At 37.1% G+C, this 12,324-nt stretch overlaps 1 protein-coding gene across 2 annotated transcripts in view; it reads left to right on the forward strand.

Annotated features, from left to right (window-relative positions):
* Positions 1 to 11,854, forward strand: part of DNAJC10 (DnaJ heat shock protein family (Hsp40) member C10) — a 54,186-nt gene extending 42,332 nt beyond the window's left edge. For both annotated transcript variants that reach the window (XM_065931887.1, XM_065931888.1), the window contains exons 19-24: positions 537 to 670; positions 3,386 to 3,439; positions 3,718 to 3,865; positions 7,575 to 7,694; positions 9,884 to 9,988; positions 11,024 to 11,854. In XM_065931887.1, coding sequence (XP_065787959.1) covers positions 537 to 670; positions 3,386 to 3,439; positions 3,718 to 3,865; positions 7,575 to 7,694; positions 9,884 to 9,988; positions 11,024 to 11,035 — 573 coding nt within the window. In that variant the 3' untranslated portion in view covers positions 11,036 to 11,854. The remainder of the gene's footprint in view (positions 1 to 536; positions 671 to 3,385; positions 3,440 to 3,717; positions 3,866 to 7,574; positions 7,695 to 9,883; positions 9,989 to 11,023) is intronic.
* Positions 11,855 to 12,324: the final 470 nt, after the last annotated feature.

Consider the following 12,324-nt stretch of genomic DNA (forward strand, 5'->3'; position numbering starts at 1 on the left):
GAAATAGTTAGGTTTTTAAATTTCCTACAGAGCATTATAAATCATGAAAGATTGGAAACAAATTATTTAAATACCAGAATGGAAGATATAATTACTATTTTATCTATTTATAAGGTAAAAAATGAATAAACCTAAGAGTTAAAATTCTTTCTAGTATTTAAATTCATAATATAATTTTCCACTCTTTCCAATGAAATTTTTAAATTCAGGCATGACTCAGTATTATATCTGCAATCCACATTTCCATTTTAAAAAGCAATTCTGAAGGACTGTTGGAAAGAAATTCATTCTTGGTTTCTGACACATCAAATTTTAGATATACATAATTTTCCCCATGTAATAGATGAATGAATTCAATTACTTAAATCTACAATAATTTTAGTGAGTTTTTGACTACAAAATTAGATTTCTAATTCATTATTGTAAATGTTCTATTATGTTTTAAGCCCTTCTCTATTGTAAACATAAAAAGTTGTTATGGAGGTAATTTAATTCTAATTACTTTGATCTATTCATCTTTTTTTTTTCTTTTATAGACATTAATTGGACTGATCAATGTGGGCAGTATAGACTGCCAACAATATCATTCTTTTTGTGCCCAAGAAAATGTTCGGAGATACCCTGAGATAAGATTTTTTCCCCAAAAATCAAATAAAGCTTATGAATATCAGTAAGTATTCTCTAAAATTTGAAGGCATTTATATAATCATTTATTTTTATACAGTTAAAATTTTGAAGTTATCCTAACTAAATAAAAGTTAAATCACCCAATATTTTGGGAGAGCCCACACCTTACTTAAAATAGTGTGGAAATGAGGAATTTACAAAGGGAAAAGTGAACTGAATGGACCCACTGATTGTGAAGCTGACAATCTAGTAAAGAAGAAAATGAGAGGAAGAACATTTATTAAGCCCCTCTTTGGCTTCAGGTACTGTACTAGATACTTTTTGCTCATATTACTTCCACTTGTCTTCACACATACTCTTGAGAAGTAAGAATTATTACCCTTCCTACTATTAGAGATAACTTTCCCGAGTCACACAGCTGCTACGGTTTGAGGCTGGGGTTTGAACTCAGATCGGTGTCACCCATGCTGTTTTGATAACACCCATATGACATTTCAAGTAGGAAACTCAAATACAAAAAAGAATATAATAAAGATTGTTAAAAAGTAAAAATGAACCACGGATTTCATAAAAAAGGGTCACAACCATAAGAGGAAATCATGAGGCTGCATTTTTGCTGTGCCCTCCCCCCCCCCCCCCCCCCCACTTGCCTGGAACTCAGAGTCCAGTGCTTTTATTTTTTTATTTTTATTTTTTTAATATAAATTTATTTATTTTAATTGGAGGCTAATTACTTTACAGTATTATATTGGTTTTGCCATACATTGACATGAATCCACCACGGGTGTACATGTGCTCCCCATTCTGAACCCCCCTGCTACCTCCCTCCCCATCCCATCCCTCTGGGTCATCCCAGTGCACCAGCCCCGAGCACCCTGTCTCATGCATTGAACCTGGACTTGCAATTCGTTTCACATATGATAATATACATGTTTCAATGCCATTCTCCCAAATCATCCCACCCTCGCCCTCTCTCAGAGTCCAAAAGACTATTCTATACATCTGTGTCTTTTGTTGTCTTGCACACAGGGTTATGGTTACCATCTTTCTAAATTCCATATATATGCGTTAGTATACTGTATTGGTGGTTTTCTTTCTGGCTTACTTCACTCTGTATAGTGGGCTCCAGTTTCATCAACCTCATTAGATCTGATTCAAATGTATTTCTTTTTAATGGCTGAGTAATATTCCATGGTGTATATGTACCACAGCTTTCTTTTCCACTTATCTGCTGATGGGCATCTAGGTTGCTTCCATGTCCTGGCTATTGTAAACAGTGCTGTGATGAACATTGGGGTGCACATGTCTCTTTCAATTCTGGTTTCCTCGGCGTGTATGCCCAGCAGTGGGATCACTGGGTCTTATGGCAGTTCTAGTTCCAGTTTTTTAAGGAATCTTCCCTCCACACTGTTCTCCATAGTGGCTGTACTAGTTTGCATTCCCACCAACAGTGTAAGAGGGTTCCCTTTTCTCCACACCCTCCCCAGCATTTATTGTTTGTAGAATTTTGGATAGCTGCCATCCTGACTGGCGTGTAATGGTACCTCATTGTGGTTTTGACTTGCATTTCTCCGATAATGAGTGATATTGAGCATCTTTTCATGTGTTTGTTAGCCATCTGTATGTCTTCTTTGGAGAAATGAGTGGTATTTTTCACAGAACTAGAACAAATAATTTCACAATTTGCATGGAAATACAAAAAACCTCGAATAGCCAAGACAATCTTGAGAAAGAAGAATGGAACTGGAAGAATCAACCTGCCTGACTTCAGTTTCTACTACAAAGCCACAGTCATCAAGACAGTATGGTACTGGCACAAAGACAGAAATATAGATCAATGGAACAAAATAGAAAGCCCAGAGATAAATCCACACACCTGTGGACACCTTATCTTTGACAAAGGAGGCAAGAGTATTCAATGGAGAAAAGATAAATCTGTTTAACAAGTGGTGCTGGGAAAACTGGTCAACCACTTGTAAAAGAATGAAACTAGAGCACATGCTAACACCATACACAAAAATAAATTCAAAATGGATTAAAGATCTAAATGTAAGACCAGAAACCATAAAACTCCTAGAGGAAAAGATAGGCAAAACACTCTCTGACATAAATCACAACAGGATCCTCTATGACCCACCTCCCAGAATATTGGAAATAAAAGCATGAATAAATGGAACCTAATTAAACTTAAAAGCCTTTGCACAACAAAGGCAACTATAAGCAAGGTAAAAAGACAGCCTTCAGAATGGGAGAAAATAATAGCAAACAAAGCAACTGACAAAGAATTAATCTCAAAAATATACAAGCAACTTCTGCAGCTCAATTCCAGAAAAATAAATGACCCAATCAAAAAATGAGCAAAAGAACTACACTGTGCCTTTTGACATGTGTCTTAAAAAGTGGATAGGAATTTGATGGACTGTAATAACCAGGGTAAAGGTTTCAGAACTAAAGCCTTGGAGATTTTGAGTTTTGCCATTACCATAGGTCTGTGGGAGGTGTCCAGCAGACATCTAAACATTTAGGTCTGTTTTGAGCACACACACACGCACACACCAAAAAAAAATGTCGAGACTAGAGAAAAATATGCTTGGAAAGCCATGTAAGCTTAGTATTTGCAGCTAAGGTATATCTGAGAAAAGAGATGCTAAATGAAGCCAGTCAACTAAACTTTTAAATTGCTACAAAGGGATTGTTTTCTGAACATACCCAATAATAGAAATAACTGTTTACAGCTTACATATTTTTCTTCTTTCAGTAGTTACAATGGTTGGAATAGAGATGCTTATTCCCTAAGAATCTGGGGTCTAGGGTGAGTAATTAAATTATGTATATTTGTATAAATTATATTCAATGCTCTTTATCTTCCTTTTATGTCTGTGGCTAAATTTACTCAGTTAAGGTTCTAGCACTTTAACACTTAGGAAAGTTCTAGCACTTAGGAAAGAATATAATTTACCAAGATAAGGTTATGCTTTATTATACTGTCATTCTTTGAATTGTTTTTTTAACTTATAAAGATTTGCAATAGTCTCTTTTAGATGTTTGCTTTGACTTTGTATAATAAATAATTTTGATCCCTTGTCACAGATTTTTACCTCAAGCATCTATAGATCTAACACCTCAGACTTTCAATGAAAAGGTTTTACAAGGGAAAAACCATTGGGTGGTTGATTTCTACGCTCCTTGGTGTGGACCTTGCCAGAACTTTGCTCCAGAGTTTGAGCTCTTGGCTAGGGTAAGTCTTATCTATCTACTTAAATAAGTTGTAGTCACCCTCATGTTTTAATAATTAGATAAGATTTTGTAAATAATAATTTTTTCCTTAAAAGTTTCCTCTGAATTTAAAAACTCTGCTCCATTTCTATGATTTTAATCTTTACAGTAGATTCTTGCTTTTTCACTAAAGCTTGTAACTACCTACTTATCTTGACTGAAAACATCTACTTAAGCAAAATAGCCAGAAACCTCACTTCTTCCCTTGTTCTTTCTTTTCTTCATGCTGCCCTCTAGGCAGTCACTAGATCCTGTCACTAGATCCTGTCAGTTCAGTCTCCTAAACTTCTTTCAAATCCAACATCCTTCTGCTAGCTTTTTGGTCACGCCTTCATCATCTAGACTTAGTTATATGAGCCTCTTAACTAGTCTCATTCTGCCAGCCTTCCTTCTTCATCTTCAGTTCCACGCTAATGATCTTTCTGAAATATTGCCTTCTCTAGCTTTCTGTTAACCACATTTCTTGATGACAGCTCTCTAATCTGACCCTTCTGACCTCTTTAGCTTTTTCCCTCTCCCTGAGCTTATACTCCAGGCACAGCAAAGTGCTCCAGGTTCTCTGAATAGGTGCTTTTATGTCCATGCTGTTCCCTCTCTAAACTGCGTTTTCCTTACTTTGGTCATCTGGATTGTTTTTTGTCCCTAATCTACAAAACCCAGCTCCTTTGGGATTTCTGTGTTCTCTCCCCTTCCCAGTGCTCCTTCAGTATGCTTATACATTGTATGTTAACTGTATCTGCCTCCTCTATAAACTGTGAGCTTCTTGAAAGCGGTATATGTCTTACCTATCTGTATATCCCATGTTTTAACTCGATAAACACTTAGAAAGTTAAAGTAAACACAGTTTATTTTGGTATTTCTGTTATAAATCCTATTAATGGCCTCATCCAGATTGTTAGCTTCCCCACCTCTGTTCAGGAATTTTGCCTTTGGCTACAAAACATTCATTAGAATGCTAAAGCCAGCACTAGTTCCACCAGTCTGAAACAAAAGCTGAGCATCCCAGGCAGGAGCAATTTTTTTTTTTTAAGCAAAGAGATTTCAAAACTCCTATGGAGCTATAAGAGATTGTTTCAGTTATTGACTGGTTTTTGAAATAAAAGGTTATTCTTTTTTTTTCCTACTTATCGTATCTTTTTTGCTCTTGTGCTTCTTTTTCTGCAATAATCCAGACAAAAATGTTTTATTCCCTTATCTCTTAAGTACTGAAAAACTTAATTTAGCATATTTTGTAATGCAACTGTATCTTGAATATAGCAGAAAAGTATTTAAGAGGTCATTCAGCAAATCCTGAGCACCAAGTAAAAAGCACTATGCCAAACATTAGGGCTGAAAAAATGGAAAGATGAATATTGCATGTTTTTTAAATGAGATTTTAATCTAGTGGGAAGGTAAAATGCAAATACATATAAATCAGTAGGATCTTTACTATAGTGAAGTCAGAGCAAAGCGAGAGCATGGGGAGCAGGTCAGAGTCATACCAGGAGGCCGGAGGCTCCACGGGAAGTGGTGTGGGAGGTGGGAATCGCAGCATGGCTAGGACTGTGGCACTTGGAAGGGTTGACTCAGGAGTCCTCTAAACACAGGAGACAGAGTTTGCAGAGATGCAGGACACACAGACCGCGGAGCAAGTTCAGGCTCTTCCTCTGTTGGTCCAGTGTCACCAGAGGATAAAGACAAAGGGGGCGTGGCCAAAACAGGCTCTTAGCCAGGCAAGGAGATGGTGTGGTCAGCTTGCCTGTGCTCTTCACACTGGACGCTTCGCCTCACTGCTCTCACACTGTTTAGAATGTATTCTGTAGAAGCATGGGAGGAGAACTGTTGGATCAGTCAGAAGGATCACATTGAGTGGACTGAACCTGGACCGTCAAGACGAGAGAAAGATCAGAGCACAAAAAGCAGTGTAGTGTCCTGTAACTGAGAGTACAAGCCAGCTAGCTTTCTCTGACCGTCACTATGAGAGAGGGAGTGTGTGTGCATGTGTGTGTGCTTCTGCATGCAGCCTTGCTGCTGCCCTGGCACAAGTTAGTCTGCCTTTAGTGCCCCAACCTTGGGGACAAAATTAGAGGTAGCAGGGATATTTTAGTTGTCCTGAAGTGAGAGCTGATAACCTGAACCAGGATTATGGCAGTAGTCATAAAAACATATGGAACAAATATGAGAGATGACTAGGATTTGAAGTAGTAGTGAAGTCGCTCAGTCATGTCCGACTCTCTGCAACCTCATGGACTGTAGTCTACCATGATCCTCCGTCCATGGGGTTTTCCAGGCAAGATAGTGGAGTGGGTTGCCATCTCCTTCTCCAGGGGATCTTCCCGACCCTGGGATCGATCCCAGGTCTCCGCATTGCAGGCAGACGCTTTACCGTCTAAGCCACCAGGGAAGCCCAATAGTGCCTTTGGACATAGCAAAGAGGACCCCCTCCAGAGTCCCTCAGTTGCACCCACTGCCGCCCACCTGTTCGCGGGGGTTTCAAGGAAATAAGAAACGAGAGATTGTAAAGGAATTAGACTAGGATTTAGTTCGTGTTTATTTGTGATAAGTGTAGGAGAAAAAGGAGTCTGGCATGGCCCTAGTCTCTGGCCTGAATTAAGTGAATAGTAGGACAGAAGGGATAGTAGGTTAAGGGGGAAAGGAGTCATTTTAGAAATGGTATCTTTAAGGTGCTTTAGGTGAGACAGGCCAGTACATAGTTGACTGAAATCAAGGGAACGTTGAGGTTCAGCAGCTTATAGGTGTATAAAATCTCCCTGGGAGATTGTTCACAGTGAAAAAAATCGCTGATGAAATACAGAACTGTGGTTGAACATTTCGAGGGGCAGGTGTAGGAGGAGTTCCCCCTGCTAGAAATGAAGAACAATAACCAGAGGAATAGGGGTAGCCAAGAGAATAGTGATAAGTGAAGAAAGAAAAAAGGAAAGAAAGGAGTGGTCGGTCGTGTCAGACACTCATTAAGAAGAATGAAAAGTGTTCATTGAGTTTGGTCAAATAGAAGTCACTGATGAACTTACAGCAGTTTCAATGGAGGGAACCGTGAGAACAGAAGCTAGCTAAACTGTGTTGATCATAAGTAGATGATGGGGACGTGATCAAGGAATAAACTCAAAAAAAAGAAGCAGGGTGGCAGAAAATCAGTGCCATTAAGGAGGGGATTCTTTTTTGATCATATGTATATATGCTAAACAACACCAACAGAATATGCTAACAAGTGAGTAAGAACTCTGGCAGGAAGGGACCAGAGAATGTTGGCATAGTCAGCCTTTCATGGGAGGAAGTTGCCCACCTCAGCAGACGAGACCAGAGCTTGGAGGAACAGAAAGACAGAATCTCAAGACGTTTGTGGTGTGACAGATGTGTTGTGGGTGACAGGAAGAAGGTGAGATCCTTCAGGGTAAAGCTTCTCAATTTTCTTGATAAAGCAAAGGAGAGTTTATTTGCTATTGGAGGGGCCATGCTAGGTAAATAAGAGTTCAGAGCTAGTAAGAATTTGGAAGCAATCTTGCTTAAATGGAAAAGATTAAAACTATGTTGTTTTGGTTTTGGTTTTTTTAAAGTAACAAATCCTTGCATTTATAAAAATATCTAGAATTTTTAGTATCATATTGCTCTGTGGTTGCCAGAGTAGTAGATACCAAAGAGAATAATAGCAAAGCATATTTTTCTTTTTTCAGACGATTAAAGGAAAAGTGAAAGCTGGAAAAGTAGACTGTCAGGCTTATGCTCAGACCTGCCAGAAAGCTGGTATCAGAGCCTATCCGACTGTGAGATTGTATCCTTATGAAAGGACAAAGGTATGTACACACCTTCCTCTGTGTCACTTTTCTTTAGGAGGTAACACTTTTTTTCTAGTTTCTTTCCTTTTGTCATTTCTCACTGTTTTGCATGCCACTGAAACAGCTGCTTTTCACATATACACGAAGTGATTTTAAAATTTTTTTCTGCCTCCCAGTTGATATGATGGTCTCCAGTACCTTAAAATTTCTGTACTCATGAATTGGGAGCTACTAAATAGGCATACCAAAACACTAATAGTGGTTTTGTGCGGGTGGTAGAATTTAAGGTAATTGTTTTCTGTGAAGTTTTGTGTTTCCTATTTTTATAGAATTAACATATATTACCTTTATGATGAGTTCTTCCAGGAAAGAAAAAGAAAAAGAGAATACTGTCATAATACTTCTGAAATAGCCTTAGTACCTGAAAATTTATCTTGAGGAATATGCATTAATGGTTTAGACTATTAAAGTCAGGATTTTGTGATTCATTCATAATTTCTTTTTTGGGCCACTGATACTGTGCTTTTTTTAACTTTGTTTTTAAAGACAGTTTAACCCATTAGACCTGGGTCTTTATGGTCATCAGTACAAAAGTGTATACCTTTCAGCCAGTATAACTGCTAACTGAAAGGATTCATGACCTTTGCTGTCTTCCCAAGTAAAAGACTAAGACATTTTTGACAATAAAGCTGTGATGGACAGGTATTTGTTATGCATACATATTTTCTGATAAAACATTGAGATAAATAATTTCAAATGTTTTAATACATACCTTTTGAGAAAGTATATCAGATTAAGATCTTGTGTAATTTATTTATGATTATAATACGTTTTGAAATAGAGCTAAAGAAACTAGATGAATTTCAGAAGTCTAGACCTGTCAGACAACCTACATTTTTCAGTGGGATTCTGATACGTGAGGAAGGTATCTCTGTCTTAACAACATTCTGGGGGTAAGCAGAACTCAGAGTAGAGGAACTTTATACCAAAGCCTGAATCTTCATTCCTCTGGCTTCCCAGTTCTCAGACACCTTGAGAGTTAGATACATAAGTAGGTGTCTTATTCAGGTAGAATGATGTTAGGGAAATATCAGTATAATGAGCAGTCACAGAATTAACCGGGCCGTAGAGGGTTTGAAAACATGATGTCACCATATGTCCGATGGAAAGGCAAGGGTAGAATCCAGAAGTCCTGCTGGCAAACGAACTGGTCGAGAAGGCAATTACCAGAGTACCTAGGAAAATAAGACTCAGAAAGACGGGGTTGAGAGGGACGGAGTCCGCTTGCGTCTGACTCCGCCGACTTTATTGAAGAATACCACGCCTATATATACGCTAACAGGAGTTACTAAGAATAGATCGAGGGTTTGCATACGTGCAGAGCTACAGATGTTTTAAATTCCCACACTCAAGATCAGGAAAGCATTAATTACCCTAGCGCCCAACATGATTAAGATCAATAGAACATTAGATAGAAAACAGGCTTCATCAATAGAACATTAACTAGATGGAAAACAGGTTTCGAGCATGATGAGTTTATCAGCACCAGGAAAACAGGCAAAAGGTCACCGGGGTGTTTTTTCCCTGAAGGAGATAAATGCCAGTCTACACCTTAACAAGAAGGGGTGGCAGGACAAAGAGAGACCCTTTGTTCTCTCTTAGGGCCGTAAGGGGCCTGTACGTTCAGGCCGGCTCCCTGCAAAGTCCAGCAGACAAGACCACAGCAGAATAAAGATCCAAGTGTGAAGTTCCACCAGGAAAGGAAACTGGCGGCTCCAGATCCTAAACAGACAGACCTGGATGCGTTGACCTGACCCTTCCCCCTGCTTTTCAGCCACCTTCCTGCCATAGGTGGGTGAGAACCAGGAGATACATGGCTTTGCATTGTAATTTGTCCAAGTTTGGTCTGTGCCAACCAGTGACTAGATTGTTGTTTTGAGTCCTCTGGGGACATCTTTTCTTATACAGTTTAGATGTTTTGAGGCATTTGGAGTTAGCAATGCATTTTAACCAATTAATTAATTTACATGTTTCCATAACAGTATTGTTAGTATTTATTTCTGGTAAGTTATTGTTTGATTGCTTTTGCCAGCAGCATTTCCTTGAAGAAGTTTAAGTTTTAAGCATTTAATCAAGTTTCTTAGGTGGAAATGTCATGTTTTGATTAGATACTTAAAAGGTTATAAGAAGAGTATTTTCAATTTTAGAGAAATACTTGGGGAGAGCAAATAGATTCCAGAGATGCAAAAGAGATTGCTACCTTCATATATGAAAAATTGGAAAAGCTCCAAAATCATGAAAAGAGAGATAAGGTAAGGACGCAATCTAGAACTGACTTTGACAAACATTATTTAAATGTATTCTTACTGTACAGTATATGTATCAAACAGTAAAACAAAGCTTCAAGAAACAGTCAAGTGGTTAGAAACTTTTCCTTTGGAAACTGACAATCAGAATGTAGCTTCTAAAATGCTTAGAAATTTGGACAAGTAAAACCGTTTAACAGAAAAATAGTAACTATGGTCATAAATTTTGTTCAGATGTAAAAACATTTATTTGAGCCTCAAAACACCTTCGGGAGAGCAAGTTTTCTTTTGTTCTTGATATAGTCAGGATATATTAGAATCCGTGTTCATCTTGACCTGTCCCACCGCCTTGAATTACTAATCTATCAAGAAGCAGTACAACCTCTTTCTTGCTCTTCTAAAGAGGGCTATTCATGTTTTCCTTTTTTAAAATCAGTATCATTGTAAGACATACTTAGAAACAGACCAACCAGTTTACAAATGCTTGAGTGCTTTCTGAATGAAATTTAATACATTCACATATAAGGTTTCTTGAATTCTTTACACAGCTGCTAGATGGCTAGAGAATCTGGCTTTATAGAGCTGTATTAGAACTATAGACCCTCACATACAAAGCTTTACAGCCTACTTCAAGAATTCTATTTTATCCAAATCTAAAAGATAGAGATAAAAGTATTTTTTTCCATTTTCGTGACCAAAAATTTTTTCTGACATTTTGGCTTTGTTAGTTTTCTCACAATGTTTTTGAAATCAAACATTATTAGTCAAAAGTAGAATAACTGAAATGAAGTTAAAGAGCATGCCAAAGGATGACTTTGAAAGTGTGGTAAGTTATAATAATTGTATTACATGCCATGGGCAAGAGAGAATTGTGAGATACCCTTTCCCACGGTTAGACAAGGTATACTTCCATGTGATCTATAAAATAAGAATATTAATAATTTTTGAAAAAGTAAAACTTAGGTCAGTTAATTATTTTTACCTTTTAACATTAGTTGTTTAAGAGAAAGGAATTAAATCACTTCTACATTATTATTGTAGGATGAACTTTAATGATGAAAATGAAGAAAAACTTGAAAAGAAATCGACAGATGACATCAGAAGATACCTTCTCAGAAAGTTACTTATATTCATGATGGGAATAAATGAAACTTATCTTGGACTTGTAATTGCACTGCCTGAATTCTGTACAACATTGATATAAATGAAAGGTCTGCAGACTTTTCTATAAAGGGCCGGATCATAAATATTTTGGGCTCTGTAGACCATATATGGTTCTTTGTTACATATTCTCTGGTTTGGTTTGTTTACAACCCTTTAAAAAATGTAAAAACCATTCTCGACTCAGGGCTGTGTACCAATAGGCCACAAGCCACACTCAGCCTATGGGCCACAGATTGCTGACTCCCAGAACGGTGTTTAGGCTAGCTGGCCTAAGTGATTAAAGTGTATTTTATCACTTAACGTTTTGTAGCTGGCCTGTAAAGAGAACTTGGTTTTCAGTCACCTGTTCTAAAAAAAAATCTCTGAGATTAATGCTCTGACCATGTATTATTTAAAAAAAAACATTCAAAATGTGGGAAAACCTATCTTTCAAGGGTTGAAGAATTGGTTGTAATTTTTCACATATAAGAAAAAAACTTTCTAACAGTAAGTAAACAAATCCTATTGACTTATACATTATTCATATATACCTGAGGGGGGAAATTATATATAGTAATTAACTGGGCATTGTAAACTATCTCAAGTATTTCTGTGTTTTAAAGATAAGTGTTCATTTATTTTTTGAGCTGCTTTCATAATAGTTTTTCCCTGTGATGGTAATTGATTTTTTGAAGCATCTTTCTAATAATTCATTTTTAGCTCCTGGGCTTTGATGTGTGTCCTTTATTTACATTTGCCTTTTTTCCTTCATAGTTGTGGTTTTTCACTCTTCCAAACTTTATTAGTCAAGAAGGAAAAATTTTGTTTGTTTCACTATAGCTCATAATGATACTGTGGTTATTTCAATTATTTACTGTTGGAGGCTGCCATTTTCAGGTAAATATTGGCATAATAACTGAAGTTATTTCTGTAAGAAAATCAAGTATAAAAATGTAAGAATGGGATCTTTTCATTTCTTAGTTGTTCAGACTCAAAGAATCCGATTATTTTTTCCTTACACATTAACAATGTAGTTATTTAATTATATTGCAGAGTATATGAAATGGTAAAAATCCCAGTTAATCAAGAGGTCAACAAATTATTTAAAAAACTTAAATTTCCCAAAACCTATTTGAATTATGCTTTATTATATTGGGAGAGTTTTTGGTGTTTTTCTTAATATCACTTTACCCCATTCT

The sequence above is a fragment of the Muntiacus reevesi genome, chromosome 3 (assembly GCF_963930625.1).
Source record: "Muntiacus reevesi chromosome 3, mMunRee1.1, whole genome shotgun sequence".
Lineage (NCBI taxonomy): Eukaryota > Metazoa > Chordata > Mammalia > Artiodactyla > Cervidae > Muntiacus > Muntiacus reevesi.